This window comes from Chiroxiphia lanceolata, chromosome 10, assembly GCF_009829145.1.
Source record: "Chiroxiphia lanceolata isolate bChiLan1 chromosome 10, bChiLan1.pri, whole genome shotgun sequence".
Classification (NCBI taxonomy): Eukaryota; Metazoa; Chordata; class Aves; order Passeriformes; family Pipridae; genus Chiroxiphia; species Chiroxiphia lanceolata.
The window spans coordinates 17,376,584-17,396,812 of record NC_045646.1 but is presented as its reverse complement, the minus strand read 5'-3'; the positions used below and the strand labels follow the sequence as shown (position 1 = coordinate 17,396,812).

Here is a 20,229-nt window from a genome sequence, read left to right as displayed (position 1 = left end):
GCATAGCTCATCTCTCCCCTTCCCCTTGGCTCACTGGTATTGCAGAGAAAGCTAATAGATGTGCTCAATATGTATTTTACCAGGTTGTCATTAGCACCCCCTTGGAGTACTCAGCTGTAATGATTCCCAGACTCTGTGTACTAGGTTCCATTTTTAGACCCACCACTTTCTTTGTAAAGCCATGAGCACAATGCTGGCCTTGCAACTTGTGGAACCTTAAAGTAAAAAGCAGACCCCAAAGTGCTGAAAGGGCAGTGAGGCTTCTGGGAAGGTAGATAATTCCACGAGCTATGTTATCTTTTAACCCTGCTGTCAGGTTAAGAAAGACAGCAAAGTTCAGGCAATCTGAGCTGGCAGTAAATTGTTACTGCTCTTTTTAGACCTGCTGAAAAGAAATAGAGCCAGTCTGTAAAATGTCATGTTGCATACAATTCAACAGCTACATTTCTGCCTAGTCTTGGACTTTATGTTTTCCAAACCCTGTGTTTGTCTGCAACTGACTTTTCCTCCCCCCATTTTCTTGTAGTTGTAGCACATATGAAATATTTTTTCAAACCAGAAATTCAGGTGTGAAAAATCCCAATCTGGGAAACAAAGGTAGAGAATGTACACATTATGGGCTAGTTATAAATGCTTGGAATTAAACTCCTTGTAGAAGCTGACCAAAAACTTGGTTTCATAAACCTGTTTTGTTAATGCACATGGTGAGCTATATTTTACATCTGTAGTGGAAGATGGGGAAGGTTCAGGGAGCCACCTAAAGCAGATTCCTCTGAACAGTGTGACCAGTATCTCTCATGTCCTTTGAAGGGATAATACTGGTGACAACCTGACATGTTCCTTAGGCAGCAGGATGAGCAATCTTCTCCTACAATCCCAGATCAGGTACGGAAACAACACAACCATAGGGGTTTTTTAAATGTAGAGCAATTATTCACTCCTGGTGGGGCTCTAACTGTCATGGAAGAACTTTTTGTTCAACTTTCTACTGCAAAGGTAGAACAGACTCTAAATACTGACCACAGATATAACCCCCTACACATCCTTCAGGGTGCACCTACTCCTCAGGTGTACACCTCCAAACGAGATATGCACTTTTAAGAGTCTAAACCGGTGCCAATTAGTTATCTTTTTTTTGAAAGATATCAATATTTTCAAAGTGCAAAGAGCATTCAGATCACCAATAAGCAGCACTCATGTAAAAATGCCAACATCAATATCAGTGAACTAGTAGTGACAGGGAATGCAGTTGGAAAACAGCACAATGACAGCTGATCAGTGCATTTGAAATTTTTCTAGATACAAGAATCTCAGAATAGTCAACTGCAGATATGTTGTTAACCCTCCCCCTCCTTCTGGCCTTCAAAATTCAAATATGATTCAAATCACCGAAAGCATATTAAAAGAAAAAAGATGTTAATTATAATCACAGCAAGCCTCCCCCAAACCCTTGGTTTTGTTTAAAATTAGAGGATATACACACTAGATACTTACCTCTCTAACAAATAAATTTTCTGCTTTTTGTTCTGCATCTTCAGGTACAGAAGGATACAGTGTCCTGATTTCCAGTGAAACTGTGTCTATCTGCCAATAAACAAAAAATATGCAATTTACTCAAAGTGACAGAACAGCAGTTTTGTCTCATGAAAAGGTTAAGAACCTTGTTATCATGGCTTGCATTTTTTCAATTTGTCATGCAGCCAACAACACATGCATACCAACAACTGCAACCCTGCCCACACACACTACTCAATACTATCAACTAAAGTATTAATTACAAGCAAGAGCAGAGTTCGAATAGATTTCTGGGAATAAAATTGTTCCACGTAAACTTGCTTCAGTCTGAGGTTTCTGATAATAAAAGTCATCAAGTCTTCCTTACATCCTCTCCCAGAAATATATGCCAAATTCAACAGTGTTGCGTTCTCCACTTCGCTTCTGAACCTCATTCCTTTTAGTCAAGGAACGTGGAGACAGAAGCAAAAGCTTTGACTCTTTTGCAAGGAGAAGAGAGGAGCAGAGTCCTCCCAATTACAGGAGGGTCACAGAACAGTTTGATGGTCGGAAAGCAAGGGGAACCAGGCAGCAGCATCTCAGAGGAACACTCGCCCCCATGGGCACAAGCAGCAGGGCAGAGCTGACAAGGGACTCCTGGCACAGCCTGCAGCTTTCTTCCAGGCTCCACAGGAGCTGCACAAATTAGTCCCTTTTTTTTGAAAGCAGCTGCTGACTGAGCTGGCTTGTCAGGCCCCAGAGCAGGAAACCACACAGAGAAGTGGATCTCCAGAAGTTCTCCACAAGGAGCCAAGCTTCCCTTAATTCCCAGCAGGCCAACGAGAGGCCAGGGCCACCAGCAGTGCTCCTGTGTGTGACCCAGGGCCCCCATGCTGGGGTCAGGCAAAGCAGCCACTTTGCAAAAGGCTCACAGAAGGAAGCTTTGGGGTATTTTCAACTAAGCTACAGATGTGTCCCACTTATTTTCTCTCCCATAAGAGGGTAAGCCAAACAAAATCAAACCCCAGCAGCCCAGATTATGCTCTCAGTTGCGACGGAGTAACTCTGTCACTCAAGACAGAAACCCAGATAAATCTGACCTCCCAAGTTCATTTTCTCTTCCATTACAGAAAGGCACATGAATTCCAGAAGAAGGCCTATGGCATACAACTGGTTTAATATGAAGAACCACTGCTTAATAATACCATGAAGCAGCTTGCAGTGTCTACTGTGCCCCTGGAGGCTCTCCTTCCTATCTTCTCAGACTAAAAAGTCTCAGGTTAAAAGGTGATGGTTTTCCTCTATAAATTGAAGCACCCAAACTCTACATGACAACTGCCTGCAGATTATTGACTGCATTTTTCCTTGAGCTTACACAGACCACTCTGATTTCCCCCCATCCCTTTCTCAGTGAGTAATTGTGAAAGAAATGTATGTATCACTGAGACAGAAATATCATGGGATTCCCCAAACTTTTTGGTTTCATCTGGAGAGCTCAGGATACATGATTAAAACACTCTGGTTCTCATGAATAACGATAGTGCCTCATAGTCACCAGAAAGTGAAAAAAATCCTGTTCTTCTGAACAAACCAAACATAGTTCCGTAAGTGTGAGTTCTTGGTCTCTACTCAGCTGTGTTACCAACTCTATGTGAAGTGATTTATGCAATCATTTAGTCTATGAGTAAAAGAGACAGCAGATGGAGAAGTATGAATTTTCAGGCCACGTTTAGTAACAGATGTCTGAATCCTTGGTTGCTTAGGGACTTCCCAGCAGTACCCACAACCTCCGGAATGCACCTCGTTACTTTTACTTCACACATACGTGACATTTTAAGTCCCAGTTTTTTGGCAGTCACAAGAAGACACAATCCTCAAGCACAGCTGAAAACCCATGAGTGTCCCTGTGGCCCATCAGATGGAGCTCTTCCCTGGGCTGGGACCCTGCAGCCAGCAGCAGCAGTCACAAAACACGCACACTATCCTTCCAGCACACACACCACTGCTGAAGATCTGTTGTTCCCAGACTAAGGCAGAGTGGGAGGCCACAGGAGAAGAGACATGAGATGCACTCTGTAACTCACACTGACCCTGTCATGATGGTGAATAAGCTTCAGAGACACCAACAACCTGTCCTGCTCACCCACAGTAAAGCTTATCTGCCCCATGTAGAAGATAGTTTCCAGCATCTTTTTTTATAGATCAGACATACAGCATTACCTAGTACAACACTTATTGTCAACTGATATCAACACACTGAGCAAGACAGTTAACATTTACCTAATGGGGCCATTGTGCCTCCTTCCTCTTACATAGCCTGTTAAAAGGACTGTAGCTGAACAAGCCTTGTAACCCCACTGTTTTTCCTGTGGTACTTTCCCCCCACTGTCCTTAACAAGACCACACTTGAAAGAAAGAAACACAGTCGTGCAAACCTGAGAAATCAGGTAACACTGGGCTTGTGCGTTTGTAGACTTTAACAAAGAACATCACAGGTTTATTTACAAAGAATTGGGACATGGAAAATGTTGTATATTGTTATATTTAACCTTGTGTTAAAAACTACAAAGCACTTCCCTTCTGAGAATTAGTTATGTTTAACCACTTCGCTGCAAAAGGCCACAAAGGCACTTCCTGTTCATACACGATTCCTTCCAAAGTTAAATGCTCTTAAAGGCTGATCAGGCATAGCATTAACCACCCAAACCTATTTACTTCAGAAAACAACTAAATTTCAACAACAGACTATGTGCTGCTGAGAGAGTCATCAACAAAATAAAGGATTCTATTTAGAAAATTCAGTATTTATAAATGTGCTGTGAATGCAGCCTAATTTTCTAATGCTTTGGCAATCATAGCAATTTTCTGTTCAAACCAGGGGCCAATTACCCTGTCATTTGTGCATGCAAACTAATCAAATAATGCAGGTATCAGCCTAAAACATGCAATTCTATAATTCTTCTGAATTATTTTTAATCTATTTTATATAAATATCCTATATCCAATCATGATTTCTGGCATTGCCAGGCTGTCACACTTGCATAAGATATTGGCCCCAGGTGTTGAATGAGTTATAAGGTGCAATTTCACTAAGCACCTTCTATTGCTACACCCACCTTTTACAGCGAAACACAGAAGTTAATATTGCTCCTTATTGACAACTAATTAGGAATAATGTTTTCAGGCAGTGACTACTTTCCAGTGACATGGTGAATTTAGCATTTGAAATCGGAGTTCAAACTCCATTAGCCATTTCAAACATTTTCAGTCTGAATCTATTCTAAATAGCTTTTAGTCTGAAAGACTGTTACCAGTGGTTAAATCTTTTGACGGATGCATCAACAGTGATGGTATTTACTTCCTGCAAAGGCTGCCCTCCTAAGAGAGCTAACCACACACAGGCAGACACGTCCCTCTCTGTTAATGTTTAGATTCAATGTCTCTAAAGAAAAGCTGCTCAGCCCCATTTTCATCCAAGTAAACAGATTTACTTAATGTTACAAAACCCTGCAATGAGTTATTCCATTAAATTAAAATGGAGTCTAATGTGCAACTATGCTGTACAAATACCACCGTGCAGAGGCCCCCTGACAAAGTGCTGGTCTGCTGTCCCAGCACAGACCTCACCATGGAGGTACGTGTGTGGGGCAAAGCGAAAGGAGAGCAAGCACAGAGTACATTTAAAGGACGGATTTTGCAGCATCACTGCCTAAATCACACTCTGTGTGAGAGGCTAAGCTTTGCTCACAGCTTGCTTTGCTGACTGCATGAGCTGTCTCTACTTAAACAGCTGGAGTGTGTCCCTAGAACTGTAGATACCTCTCACTCTCCTGCTCCTGCCGGATGATGTGAACTTGCATGTCAAGAACACCCATATCCCATTAGTCATGAGAGTAATGGACTCAACTTCTGCTCCTCTAAGAATGAGCAGATACTGCTTGTCACATGGGAAAGTGGGAACTAATTCATATGCTACTGAAAATGAACCGTGATCTCACCAGTGCAACCCTTCTGATCTCAGAAATAAGTCATGTTTACAGAGGTATTTCCAAGGAGGCTCCAAGGCCTGTGCTTCAAGCTGCCCCTATGGCACACATGTTGTTTCATGTGTTGAGGCAGTGTCCTTTCCTATTCTTGCTCCCTTCCCTTAAAGATATATCTGATTCTGTTATGAAGTTCTGTATCCAAATGATCATCTTTTGTCCCTGCACAGTATCTAGATAGCAGAGGTTTCACAATCTTTTAATCAGGGAGATTTTGGCTCTTTCTTGTTCAGAGCTAAAAAAAAAGAAGCCTGGAAACAGTCACACCTGCAGTGATGGCAAGGACCAGCAACAGCACAACTCAGCCCCTCTTCTTCTAAGGCCTCTGTGATACTTAGAGGAACAGGGAACCCAGGTGGGCTTTCAAAAGCCCAGAAGAATCAGAAGCATATCAGACTGAACTTCTTCAGGTTTTGCACTATGCAGGCAAGCTTTGCATCTTACACCTGGTCCTAAATTAAGGCAATTAATTATTGTTTCTATCGCAGGTTCAAAACCAGGCATTTGGCCACACTTCTACACAGTTTAAAAAAGTCTGAGTTCTACTTCTCAAACAGAGATTTAAAAAGAATCATACATAGGCAGAGAAGAAGGAACAAATTTGCATGACCCACAGAGTTTAACATGCTTTACACCATACCAAATTGGAGTGCCTATTAAATACTTTCAGTTACCTTTTTAAGACAATTAACTTCTATTTACAAACATACCATTTACACATATTTAGTTACCAAACCTCCACATAAGCAAAGGTATTAGCAAAAGGGTGCTGAGCCAGTTGTCACTAAGGGAGAGTATCAATGATTTTATGCAAGACTCGAGATCCTGGAGAGATTTGAAAAGAGGGTGCTGAGTGTTCAGTGAATTCCAAAGGATGGTGACATGAAGAAAGGATGAAAAAATACTTATGAAAGGATACAGCTTTTTTTGCTTTCATATATGTCTGTGCTTAGGAGCAGAAGTACAAATGTATGACAATGAAACTGGGCAAGACTAAGATGCAAAAGGTTAACGGTGAGAGGAAGACCAATTTGAAGGAAGGTGTCACACTTCTTTCATGGCCTCCCCTCTGGAAAACACGTAGAAGAGAACTGAGAAATAGGACTGCCAGACAGCGGCAGTTCCATTTGTCAAGGGGGAGTGTGGCCAGACCTGGGGAACAGAAGGTGAAGGAAGCACAGTAACCCAATGATGAGGATGCAAAAGTACCAGCATCACTAACAAGCTTGCCTTTTCTATGAGCACAACAGGAAGCCCATCAACTCCATCTCACTACCATCAAGAAGTGCAGTGAAAGTGCTGTATCGATGTATTGCTGCAGAAATGTCCACTGGCCACTGTTTCACAGCACAGCAATGGAAGGGAAATTTGTTCACAAGATCCAGGAACAGAAGAAGCTGAGCTAACATGCTTTTTCTGAAATGGAAACTGGGCTTTAGGCAGGCAGGAGAGTTATAAGGAAGGTATGACCACTTTGCCCATAGGATTTGCTCACTTATGGGCCCAAACTGGGGTTGCATCAACACTGAGCCACGATGTCTGCAGCAACTGCAATCATTAGTTAAACAGTGTCCACCGTTTCCTGGGGCATTATCACATTAAATACCACTCAGAGCCAGCCCGAGCACCTCCTAATTCAGTCAGACGTGGATCTCTTTCTACTCAAATGGCTGACCCAGACTTTTGCACACAGGTGATATTTCAGCAGGATGGAGCAGGTCTATAAATAGAGACTCTGCAACTGGAAAACTTGCCTGGTACGGAAGCTCTGCAGTCCTGTTTGGGGGCAGAGGGTCTTGTTACTGCCGTTGACTTCGACAGAGGATAACAAAGATGAGAGAGATTTATCACAAGGATATGGACCCTACCTACTACTACCCCTGCTCTTCTGTGAGTACAGGCCACCTCTACCATGCAAGTACCTCTCTCATCTGTCTTAATCTTTTTACTTATTATTTTTTTTAAATTTAAATAGATTATGCTGAATAGGTGCAAAGCATAACACAGACGAAACAAAATAGAAGTAGCTACTCAAATCCAGGCAACAACTGCTCAAAACGAAATAAAAGGCTATGAAAATATGCTTGACAGACAGAGCTTCAGCAGTAGGATGTGATTCTTTCACTGAGAGGGTTTGCTCTGTGGACTTGAGCTTAGTTACTCTAAATCAAAGGGCTCAAGGGCCTTGTGACGGCACACAGTATGTCTAGTCAGCTTTGTAATGCTAAATTTCAATTTCATAAATTGACAAATGTGCAAAATGGATAAAGGAATTAACGATAATGAGGAAATCTATTCTGTTTAGTTTTCTCTCAATCCCATGAGCACATTAACTCAGCTAATGCCACCAAGGAAATAGAGCCATTTAGTAAAACAAAGCAGTTGATTAGATTAAGCTGGCCTCGTAGGACAGTAGCAGTGCCATGAGCTGATGGGAAGGGCCCTCACACAGCAGTTAGAATTGGTCACAAAATTGAAATGTATTTCCATTAGAGAATGCCTATTCATCAAAACCTAAATATTTGACAAAGATGGGTTGATTTTGAAGAAGTTGCTGTGCGATGCCCACGCACTTGCCTGGCAATGCACCTCCCCAGCTGCCCAGCAGGCAACCCCTGCCCTCCTGAGCCGCCCCACACTGCCACTGGGAGAGCTGCCCTGGACTTCCAGGTTCTCAGCTCTTTTGCAGTTCGGCAGGACAAGCAATGGAGAGCCCAGGATGAGGTCAGGCAGCTCCATGGCTGTGGGGTCTGGGATCCACTGCCTGTCAGTGTCCCACCCATGGGAGCCTTCCTCAGCACCAGGGATTCTAGTGGCCAAATACATCAAAACAGAATGGAATCAGAAGTTACAGATTAAATTAGACTATAACAGTAGGGAGAGATTCTTGCACTGGCCAAACTACCACTGTGTTGTATACAGACAAGTATATGTCATGGAATAACATGTTTAGTGAGTTCCCAAAATATATTTGGGGACAACCAGGGCTTCGAGCTTTATCTAATCCTGAATAGTAAAGTCACGCATATAAAAATGTCAAAGGAAAAAAAAACAACAAAAACAAGTGAATTCAGTGGGAGGGAAGTGAAGAGTTACGCATGAATTAAGAAAATATTAGAGAGCCCTTGGACAACTTCTGGTTCTCCCTCTAGCAATGAAGATAAAATAAATGAACAGATGAACCAAAGGAAAAGAATAACACATATTTGTCTTGTACTTACTGAAAAGTCATCATCAGGGAATAATATCAGATCCTTAAACTGGCTGTCCCCAATACTTTTTTCAATTTCTGTGATAACAGCTTCATAATCCAGAGGCTCCAAGAGTTTGGGTTTTTCCTGCTTTGGGAAAAAAAAAAAAAAAATCAAGTAAACTCTCTACATCCAAATTTACCTTCCTTCCCTCTCATAAACTGAGATCTGCTATATTTTTCCTTTCATACACCAAAGCATGAATAATTTCTCTCCTCACTCCAGTCTTCTCAGTTTGTTGTAGCTGAGCTCATGCGAGAGAGTGGAAGTGAGGAAGTTCTGCCAGTTGTAACAGCCTCTCTCCATCTGATAATTCCAGAGCAATCTGTCAGCTCATTACAGAGACTAAACCCACCACATTAACTTACCTGGCATTCTCAGGAATTGTCTCTCTCTTTCCCTGTAAATACTTGCAGGCAAATTGACAGACAGTTTGAAATGAGCACAGATATGACTTTGAGCTAATATGTTTTAGAATAAGAAACCTACTAATTTTTTCACTGTTTCACACAGTCCCACCTTTTGAACTGCTGGTAGCTTGTGAATGCCACCATATTGTTTTAGTTGGTAATAATCCAAGATTATTCTCCTGGAATAAACTATCTGGCATCCACCCCCATGGTCTGTCTTGTCAGAAACAGGAGTAGTATCATCGTAATAGTTCTCTATTATTGCCTGAAACAGCAGTAAAGTAAGAAACCACCACAGGAACCACCAAACAAAACTGAAGTCACAATGTCTTGAAATACAACCCAAAAATAGAAAAAGAGAAGCCTGTCTGACATGCTAGAATACATTAAACAAATGAAGTCAAGTATTAGAGTCACAACATTTGCTTAATTTAAAGATGTAAGTATCAGAAAGAGTGAGTGAGAAAGGACAAGAGAACTGTCAGGAGGGATGGAAAAGCAGATGATAAGAGTGAAAAAGGACACTAGTGAAAAGCAAATGCAGAAACACTTTTGCTGAACAGTCCTTCAGTCTGATGCAATAGTGGACCTTAAGCAAGTGGTATTTTACCCACTGTTCTTGCATTGGGCTATCTACATTAATATCAAGTTTCCCTCCCTCTTCCCTAAATCAAAATCAAGGTGTGTTGAAAAAGAAAGCTTTGACACCTCCACAAAACAAGTTTCTCCAAGACAATCTTATGATTGTCCACTGTATTTGATTTTTTATATATACATATATATATGTAAAGGACCATACCTGATTTTTTTTATATAGGTATATACATATATAAAATTCACATATGGTCCATTATACATACAGTGGTTCAAATATAAAAGTCCTTCTCTCTTTTGACTTTGTTCTAAAGAGTTCCTTTTTTTTTCAGTCATCACAGCCATCTCAAGATTTCTCTCCAGCTCTTGTAAACACTGTTACCCTTCTATTTTGAGTTCAAGACTCCCTTTGGCATCAAACGCATCTATGAAAAGTTTAATTATGTATCAGTAACTCAACCACACAAATTAGATTAAAACAGTGGGATACACATGTTCCTAGAAGGTTATTCAATTGCTGAGCAGCTGATGCTAGAATCACAGAACAACTCAGGTCCTCCGCAGGCCATCCACTCCAATTCCCTGCTCAAAGCATCAAAGCTCCATCAAAGGATGGAGAGACAATTAAAAAGTCAGAACTGCTCCTTCAACAGTTCAGTCTTTTACCTCTCTTCTCAGTCTATTAACTCTCACAGTCCTGCTTGTCAACTTAAGAGTTAATAAATTTCTGAAATCATTAGTGTTTAGCATTCACAGGTAAAAAGCACTATCTGCTGATGCTGAGATATTAAAGAATTGTAAAAGACAGACAAGACCAACACATAATAGTAAGAAATAGAACAAATAGTCCCATACAACCTGGCCTTGAACACTTCCAGGGATGGGGCAACCGCAATTTCTCTGGGCAACGTGGGAAGAAACTGCTTTAATGTTTAATTTAGATTCTGTGACATCACACTGGTTTGTGTGATGTTCAGGTAAGAGAAGGAGCCCTACTAGGACACATGATACTTCATATGACCCCAGCCACAGCACCTTAAACTGCCTCAAGCAGGTACTTGGGCCTGGTCTGCACCAGTTGACACATAATTACCCAGCCCTGCTCAAGAAGCTCTCAGGTTGAGTAGCTGCCATATTCTTCAGAGAGATTTCAGTGTGTAGTTTGACGACAGTGGTTTCCCACAGGAACTTAATGGGGTCATCTGACCATGTCACCATGCACAGCTTGTTCTTGTTCCCTTTCAAATTACATGTAACTCAGTGCAGTATCCTTTCAACAGGAGTTTTAGACTCTCCATCATTAAATCTATCATTGTATTTATGTATTAAATATTCCTCTATAAACACAAGCTTCAAGGAGTTGAAACCACGAAGAGAAAACACCAGTGCACCTCTATGCTGTACCACTCATTTTGGTAATGATGCCCAGGTCTGAACAAAGTTCACTCAGTTTAAATTTAGCAGAAAGCAAACTTGTAAGTAGTGCAATTGTTACCTTCAGTAGGAAACCTTATAGCAACCACTTACAGGAAAACTCAAAGTAAAAGTGAAAATATACATGCACCGACATTTATGAGGCACCAGTGTTTCACTGAGGCATTTTTCCTGTACAGTGGTTTCACTAAAACAAGAACATTTTCTGCAGAAAGTTTGTGACATCACACTGAGAATGCCCCCTTCCCAGAGCTGATACTGTCAGGCTAATTGTTTTGCAACAATATCAACTTTTAATAAGTCAGATATGCCACTGATATCATAAATGTCCACTCTCTCAAAGTAGACATGTCAATACGATATTAATCTTGGTCAGATCCTTCTTGGAAACATCATGAATGCCAGCTTTCAAAAGTTCAAAAATATCATTAAGTAAACAAATGACATAAATAGACACCTTTCTACTGAAGTCAAAGACCATGGAAGAGCTGGGAAATCCCAGAAATCTTGAGACTTCTCTTGAAATATGGGGAGATCCCATAAAAAGTCCTAGCATTTGCAGGTTCTCTATGGCCGTGGAAACTACTCTTTTTGCAGAACTAAGAGGTGTTCCTTCTTCCCCCTGGAAGTCCCTGTAAGGTTGGGGTGAACATAACTACATCTCCTTCAAAATTAACATCACACAGATGTTGGGATGCAGGTGGAGGCAGGGTAAGCTATGTAACATTGCCCTTGCTTTGCTCTTCAGAAACTGGCAATGCTCAGAAAGCCACTCCTGATAGCTGCTGAAACACTCCAGGGGAAAACTTCTCCTTGGCAGCTACGAGGTCATTTACATGAGACAAGAATACAACTCAAGAAAACCCTGAAGCAGGGAAACACAGCAAGTGCATGAACATCACTGTTCCCACGGCACTAATTCTCTTACTCTCAGTGCTGCAAAGGGCATGATCTGAGGGAAACATTTTAACAGATGTTAACAGAGAAGTCTTTTGAGAAAGATTACACATCTGAAATAAATGTAGGTAGGTGTGACATTATCAAATTGACTGCAAAACTTTTCAGCAAAGCACTTCAGTATTAATGGTGATGTTTTTCTACTGATGCAATAAAAATTACTTTCTTCCTTCTATGGCATTACAGCAAAATTCTGTATAAAATGCAATATTCTATTATGCCAACTCCCATAAATCAGAGATGCAAGTAATAGGGCATCCTTGTCAATACAGTGGCTGCAGAGATCATCCCTTCCCTGCCAACAACAAGCATGGTGGTGTAATAAACACGATGCCTCTCCATCAATTCTGCACGTTCTTACAGACTGTAAGACTGGGTACTGTGGACACTGACTCCATGCTTTGTAGAGCCAGTACTTTGAACTTGGCAAAGCTCAGCACTGCAATGCTTAGTGTTGCAGTTTTGATGGAAGTCACAGCTGGTTATTTCTAGTTTATCTCTAGAAGCTGTGGGATGGCTGCTCAGTTTTCTCCTCACAGGCAGACAGAAGCAGTGATGTTGGGATTAGCAAATTCTGTCTGCAAGCACTAGCAGAGATCTGTAAATGAGTAGGGCTGATTTAAAGCTAATTTAATAACCATAGTGCTGCCTCTTCTCAATTTAACTTGTCTGTTCTTTTTGGAAACAGGCCAACTTGGCAATCTGAGCCAAGATCGAATTATACTGGCTTGGATTTTTATAATGCTTTTTATATTCTCCATCTCAAGTGAGTAATGAATTTAGTTGTGCTGAAACAGTTGTGAATATATCTAGTAAAAAGGCACTCTCTGACTCCTCACCTGCTACAACAATCTCAGCAGTACCATTTACTTCACACCCTGACAGTACTGTGGCGTGTCGTTCTGAATTTTGGTGAGCCAACTTTTCCAAACTCTTTTGGGATACTGAAAAGCTGTCAAATGAACATTGGAGCCAATACCATGGGAGAATAATCTCTACTTAATTTCACACAGGTGAATCAGCCCAGATTCCACCGGTGATATATGGCTTCATTGCCATCATCTTCTGGTCTAGGTACAAAAGCATTATTTTTCCACAGTAGTAATGAGCAAAAATATTCATATAAATAATGTTACAGAATCAGATATGGTACCTGGCTTGCTGCCAGCTGCACAGTCATTGTGCACTGATGCTTGCACCCATCTTCTCTTCATAACTACGTATCATCCTCCTAAAGTGGTATTTCTGTGAACGCTCCCCAAAGGAGGAAATGATGTAACTGAGACCAACAGTCTCTGGATAGTCATCCCAAGCACTTCCCCATCCTAAAATTAAAGTAGACCAAATGCTGTGATTTTCTAATGCTTTAATGACATATTATTCTGACAACCAATCCAAAGTATCTAAAATTTATTGAATTTAATATAGATGTTTAAATAAATTCCTTCTCTTCCACGTGCCAGGAAGAAAAAAATTAAAGAAACAGATAAACACAAAGAATTTAAGCTGATGGACTTCAGTTACCTGGACTAAAGTACCTCTGTGACAGAAGGATCCACTGTATGTTCATAAAGAGAGTCAAAACAATTATGATGGTCAGATTGGTCAAGATCAAGTAAGACTCTGATTTTATACTTCATCCAAACTATGGCTTGTCTAAAATTTCAATTCATTCTACTACACACTTGAAATATGGAAATGGGCAGACTTATAAGAGAAAGGACCACTTACTAAAATAACAGCATTGCCTTCCTTTATTTTTATAGACTTCTTAATATTATTAACCAAACCCAATTCTACTAAAACTCACAACAGTAAATTAAAGTACTTTCCATAATGGCATCAATGTGAAGTGCTTTTTGCACTTTTTTGTTTCTTCCTTTCCCCAGTTAAACACTCTGTCTCTGACATAACACGTCCTTTTATTTTTTTATATGGTTAATATATGTAGTTAATTATATTCCACCAGGGCAGGCCAAATTCAATTGAATATTTCTTTGCCAAACATGTCTGAAATGAAGCTACAGAGCAGCCACGACCCCATGACTTTTGGTGGAGGTGTCGTGTAAATGCTGAATTTAACCCTGTCTTCAGACATACTAGTGACACAGACTGTCCAGCAGCTCTGAGATGTGATAGTCACAGATCCTAAATACTCAAGGAGATGAAGCTGAGGCTAGACAACAATTTGGTTTTTATAGAGTCACCAAAACGTTTGCATTTTTGTAGGGCCAAGGTATGTCTCTATTCACCATGAGACAATAGAGCAGTTTGGTGCCTGGGGTGGGCACCATGGGAAGGATATCTCCACTGAGTGCACCTTTTCCCACCCCCTTCCCCCCCCCCCCCGAGACCACAGGTGAGCAGCCTGAGACCCAGAGTGATCCTGGCAGTGGCTCCTGTGGCAGCATCTGTACCCAGTGAGCAGAGACAGAGCAGCCACGTGGGGATTATGGTGTCCCCAACACCCTCAAGCAGCTGAGCTGGGAGTGACAGGTCTCACCCACTCAAAATGCTCTCAAACCCTCTCTCCACTCCCAACACAGTCTCTATCATGTTATAGATTTCCTTTAAGGAAAGTAAATTTTACATTTCAAGCACAGGAGAGGCAATTCAACGTCTGCAAAAGGTATTTGGGGAATGGACAGGGAGGCACAGCCAGAACCAGCAGGCAGATGGCCTCTCTTTTTGATTCAGATCTCCTTTTTATGACTGCTTGGCCTATTCTGCATCTATTCATGGTCAACAAACTCTCTGGCCACATTACAAAGGCTTCCTTTGGCTCAGTGTGAAACATAGTCAACAAATTTATTAAAATTAGTGGAACAAAGAAGATTTTTTTTTTTTTACATACCCCTCCTCTCTTCCAGTCTAAAATACACTCACTTGTCAGGTCCAATATGCTTAATTTGTCATGACTTTCAGTAAAACTTGGAGAATTGTATTTGGAAGGAATCCAGTCAGGGTTGCACAGCACAACTGATACACTCTTCAGTGGTAGCAGTGAAGCCAACGTGCCAATAAATTTCATTAAGGGGATTGCCAGTTCCCACACAATTCTGCCACAGAGAAAACAGCAAGGGATTACAAAGAATTCAACCCCCCAATTCCTAGTGATTCAGAAATTGCCAAAACACTCTAGTATCCATCAGCTCAGGCAGAGCAAAAGCAACGAAACCTGTTGAAGACCCTGCTGGGAATAATGAAAGTGAAAAGTAATTTTCATTCATTAAAGCCTCTTTATTCAATAAAAATTCTGATTGACACCAATAAGGGACCTGTGTGACTAAATGATACTTACTTTGTACAAATACAGCTGGGATAGGATGAATCTTAACTGCCTACATTCCCATTGTTTCGTGGATCAAAATTTATAAAGATCTACGTTGTATATTTTCCAGCTTTAAAAGTTTCTGTAAGAGAACTCAGTGTGTTAAATATTTGAAAAATTGAAACACCTCTCATCTGGATGAGCTAACTCAGAAAACCTTCATTTTAACTGATAGGGTAGCTGGAGCCATCAGAGCCTTCAGTGGCACACGTAGCTTCTCCAGCAAGCCGACCAAGGAGCGACCACGGTTACGGCTGCTCAAACCACAGAGATCTGTTCTCAGGCAACTGGGAGTGACCTACTCTTTCTAATACCTCCTATTTCCCAAGTTAGAATTTATCGTTGCTTTCGTTATGAATTTTAAAAGTTCTAGGCCTCATAACACTACCCCACTCACAGTTAAAACGTTCAAGCCACACAGGACTGTTGGTTCAGCAGAGCGTCCAGCTGGGGGGAGAGAGGGGATGGTTTGTGCTATTCTCTGCTTAATCATAAGTATTTCCTGAATTATGTTTCTCATCCATGATTATGCACCTGACACTGTAGCCCCTCTGTGGTGCTTTCTGAATCTGGAATGTATATGCACGGGCATGTATATCTTTATTGACTAGCACTTGTCATTTTAGACACTGGATAAAATTATCAGTACAGTCTGCAGAAAATATTCAAGGTAACAAGACAACAACTTACTTGTCCTCTCTGTTTATGCCATATCTGGAAACTCTTTTTAGGAAGGAGATAAACAAGTTTCATTTAATCATACAATTACTAAAAGCAGCCCCTGACAAGACCTCTAATAGAACTGCTAAGTTTTAAAATTAAATTTAATCAGTTGGCTTTTCAAAATGTCAAAAATGACAGCTTTTAAATAGTGAGGACTTCTGAAGCCTAGACTAAATATTTGCCCATAGGTCACTTCAGGGGAAAAACAGGAAGGTTTTGTAAAACATCATAAGGTGTTTTTTTTTTTTTTAAGTTTAATTTACACAAACCTCTAACCTGGTAACATTCAGCCACTTTCTCTCTCCTTACCTGACCTTAACTAGGAAAAAAAAAAGTACAGTTTTAGCAACAAAAGGCTTTCTTTGAAGGTACCACACTGAATCTATTCATAAAGAAAGCAAGCAAAAGCCAAAGATGCAATTCACTCCTCTTCATGTAGACATCTGAACACACAGGTAGGATGTGGTGGAAGGGGATTGGGCAGAAGGGATGGAGCTGTGGGAGAGCAGAGAGGAGCTGCCAACAGAGCTGGAGTGTTCTACCCAGCCACTTGCCTTGTTAATGATTACTGCACCCCAGGGAAGGAGAAGTGCCCTGTCACCACAAAGGGGATGCTGAAGTGAGTCTAGGTCAGCTGTTCTGTAAACATGCTTTGCTTCATGTTCACTTTTTTCTAGCACGGTCTCAGGTGGGCAGAGTTATGGCTGCAAACAGAAACCTTAACAAAATCAGCCTGGAACCTGCACGTACTGGATTTGACCAAAGCTTTTAAGCTTCCAGTATAAAGTTTATGTAGACAGCACTTCTGAGTCTATCTGTGCACACATACACATATGTATATACAGATAACTGCACATAAACAGTCATTGTAGTCTCAGGGAAGTCTACATATAAGAAAAGATACTCCCAATTTTTGCCCTTACGTGGCACTCAGATGACCCTCCTAGCAAAGGCAGAACCCCAGTTCTGACACTACACAGAATTAGTTACAGCAACAGGCAAACCAGTCCCCTCTGTCTTTGTGAACTGGATGAAATAGGGGAGATGGACGATCTACCCACACTCATCTGTGTACAGGCTCAGGAAATATACAAAAGGAAGGATATGCTGGGTGATCCCACCTCACCTGCTCCTCCATCAGGATCATCCAGCACAAACCTGCTGCTAAAATGGGGCATATTTTACATAATGCTGTGCACAGCACAAAATTGTCTTTAAAAACAGTTTTATTTACTTTGAAAATAAAGATTTCTTTTTAGTAGACTTTGTCTTTAGAGTGCATAGGAGAGTTTGCTTTTCAAGGACTGAAGGGAAAGCTCTTATCGTGTTCCGAAGCTGAAGACTTTCATCACTATTGCATGTCTGATGAAGTTGCAATGCTGCACACAAGCAAACATCCATTGTACATTTTCAATTCAAACCTAAAATTTAGATGTATGAAGACCTAGACCTGTCTGCTGAGCAAATAGTTTTGAAAAGGGCTCAACCACTTCAGAAGCCCCTGAAGCAAAAACAACCAAGAAAAATGTTTGCATTAGCTCTAAACAAACTTAAAAAAAATACCATTTGACTTCTAGAGTACTTAGTAATAAGTCACTGCCCCATGGGGCAAAATCTCATATATGCTGTTCCACTTCATTTTACTCAGTGAATAACCCTCTTTCTCTGCCTACACTATAGTCACTTATCTCTTCACAAGTTATAGATATTTCTCACGCTATATATCTGAGTAAATTATTGTATTTCCACAGAGGCTTTATCTGTAAAAATTGGTATCATCTATACATGGCCATTATAAACTCATCTCTCACCATGACATTAAAATTGTTATTGTTTCCTTGACATCAACTCCCCACCCAATCAATTATCTGGCTATCAAGGCATTTACACACACAGGATGTAAATGAGAGCAAAATCTGGTCAGCCACACTGAGCTCAGTCAACAACCTACAATCAATTAAAGCTAATCAGAGAATTAGTCTTACAAAAAATGGAGCTTCCAGAAAATGATACAGTCCATCTACAGAAAACACAGGTACACGTGTAGTATACGAAGAAATGCACTCTCTGAGTAAGGTCCCCACATACAAAAGCCTTTACAGCTGCAGTGGCAGTGACACCACTTTGAAATCTGCAGCATTGGAGGACTGATGCATGAAGGAGAAACTGGTTGCTGGTTGATAGCAAAAAGTGCCTGTAGGCCAAAGATTTAATATGCTCCAATTATGAAATATTGGGCAGAAAGACACAGATTGCAAGTCACAAAAGTAAAGCCAAGTATGCCTGCATTTCCTAAGGGCTAAACAAGCTATTGAGAAATACATTCACAGAATAATATGACACAGTGACCCCATCTTATGTCTGAAAAAGAACAGAAATCAGCACAGATTCCCCTGAAAAGCTGAGTTATGTCCCAGACACACAGCAGCCATCCACGTCAGGGCAAGTGCAGTGTGATCCAAAAGCCTCTGATGAAAAAGGCACATTGTCTATTTCCAATTAAATGCAACAGGCACAGGGTTACAAGCCCTCTAAGGTTTAGGTCAAACTGTGATACACTGTTATGATTTCTAAGAATCAATAAAATTTAAAGGTTCTTTGACACCACTAAATTGAACACTCAGTTTCTGTTATCAGAGGATACAGGCAAAAAGGAACAATTATATTCCTCTTTATGTGCAGGCAGGCTGCTGGCTTATTGTTATTATTTGGGCTTTATTTCCAGCCGTACTTTCCTGTAAGACTTCAACCACTTCTGGTGAGCACTAATAAAGTATAGTCAGAACCTGTACATTAATGAAAATAATCCCTTCTAACCAGGATTTAAGAGGAGAAGTCAATCTAGCAGTGCCTACCTTCTACCAAAGTCCCATGAACTGCCAAGGTTAGATGCTTTCAGCAGCACCACCAGCATTCATTCTGAGAGCCCAAGACCATGAAGCTTAAACATGGTGTCTTGGACTGTATGTCAATAGCTCAGGGCAGCAGGAACTACACTGCACAGTAGCCTTGTCAAAAAGATCCCCTTCCATACAAAATACAAGTCCAAAATAGTAGCTAGTCACAAGCAAAACCGAAGCACCCTACTAGATGAACCACGAAGTATCTTTGTGACCAAGTGTTACAACTGCAAAGTTCTTTTCCTTCCTATTTAAAACATTCAATGAAAATGCTCTTCCTTGGCTTATTATCACTGATTCTGTTACACTGGACATGCAGAATAGCCTTGAAAGAGCCCTCAGCACGCACATGCAAACACAGTTTGTAATTGGATGTACAAAACCACAGAAGAAAACTAAACATCTCTTGTGTTGAAGAAAAGGATTCATTGCCTCTTCTTGGGAAGCCATTAAATGCTTTATGATCTAAAGTAATCTCTCAAGTTAAGAGAATACACTGAAAACCAGTACTTGCCTAAGACTCCCCAACAGCAGGCTCTAAGCATTTTACCTAAACTTATCTGCAGTTTTAGCTTCAGTCAGTAAAGCTTAGGCACAACGCAGTTAATGTGAGCTTCTCAGGGGCCCATGGTGGAGTTTCAGGACGTTAAGTCCTGGCCCAAAGCCATCACTGGCCAAGTTGTCATCTAGCTCGTGGGGTAGAACCTCGCTCCAGCTTTCCACCAAGGGTTCTGGACCTTTCTCTATTTGCTCCCTGTACTGCAGAAGGACAGTGTCTTCCTCCTCTTCCCGGCCTTGAGAGATGCCCATCAGAGATCATGAAATCCAAAACTTTCTACTAACAGACTAACTTTCTACTCCAGAAGCAGCGTTATGGATTTTCATGGAACTACCAGACACTTTCTATGAGGTGTCAGAGAGTCTATAAGTTTCCCAAATGCACCTGAGTTCTGTAAACTCCTGAACTCCCAGTGCTTCAGTCTCAGACTCCGGTAATCGTTCTCCAGCATTCAGAGTCTCACCACACAGATTGAATGAGACTCGGTCAATCCCACATACACACCGAGAAATAAATCCCTCGCTTTCCTCTGT

At 41.0% G+C, this 20,229-nt stretch overlaps 1 protein-coding gene across 10 annotated transcripts in view; it reads right to left on the bottom strand.

The window, feature by feature from the left end:
• Positions 1-20,229, bottom strand: part of DOCK10 (dedicator of cytokinesis 10) — a 122,022-nt gene that overhangs the window by 80,760 nt on the left and 21,033 nt on the right. For 8 of the 10 annotated variants that reach the window (XM_032697899.1, XM_032697901.1, XM_032697896.1 and 5 more), the window contains exons 2-3: positions 8,759-8,878; positions 1,495-1,584 (exon numbers count right to left, since the gene is read on the bottom strand). In XM_032697899.1, the coding sequence (XP_032553790.1) occupies positions 1,495-1,584; positions 8,759-8,878 (210 nt within the window). The remainder of the gene's footprint in view (positions 1-1,494; positions 1,585-8,758; positions 8,879-20,229) is intronic. The other 2 variants (XM_032697893.1, XM_032697898.1) reach the window with 1 other exon arrangement.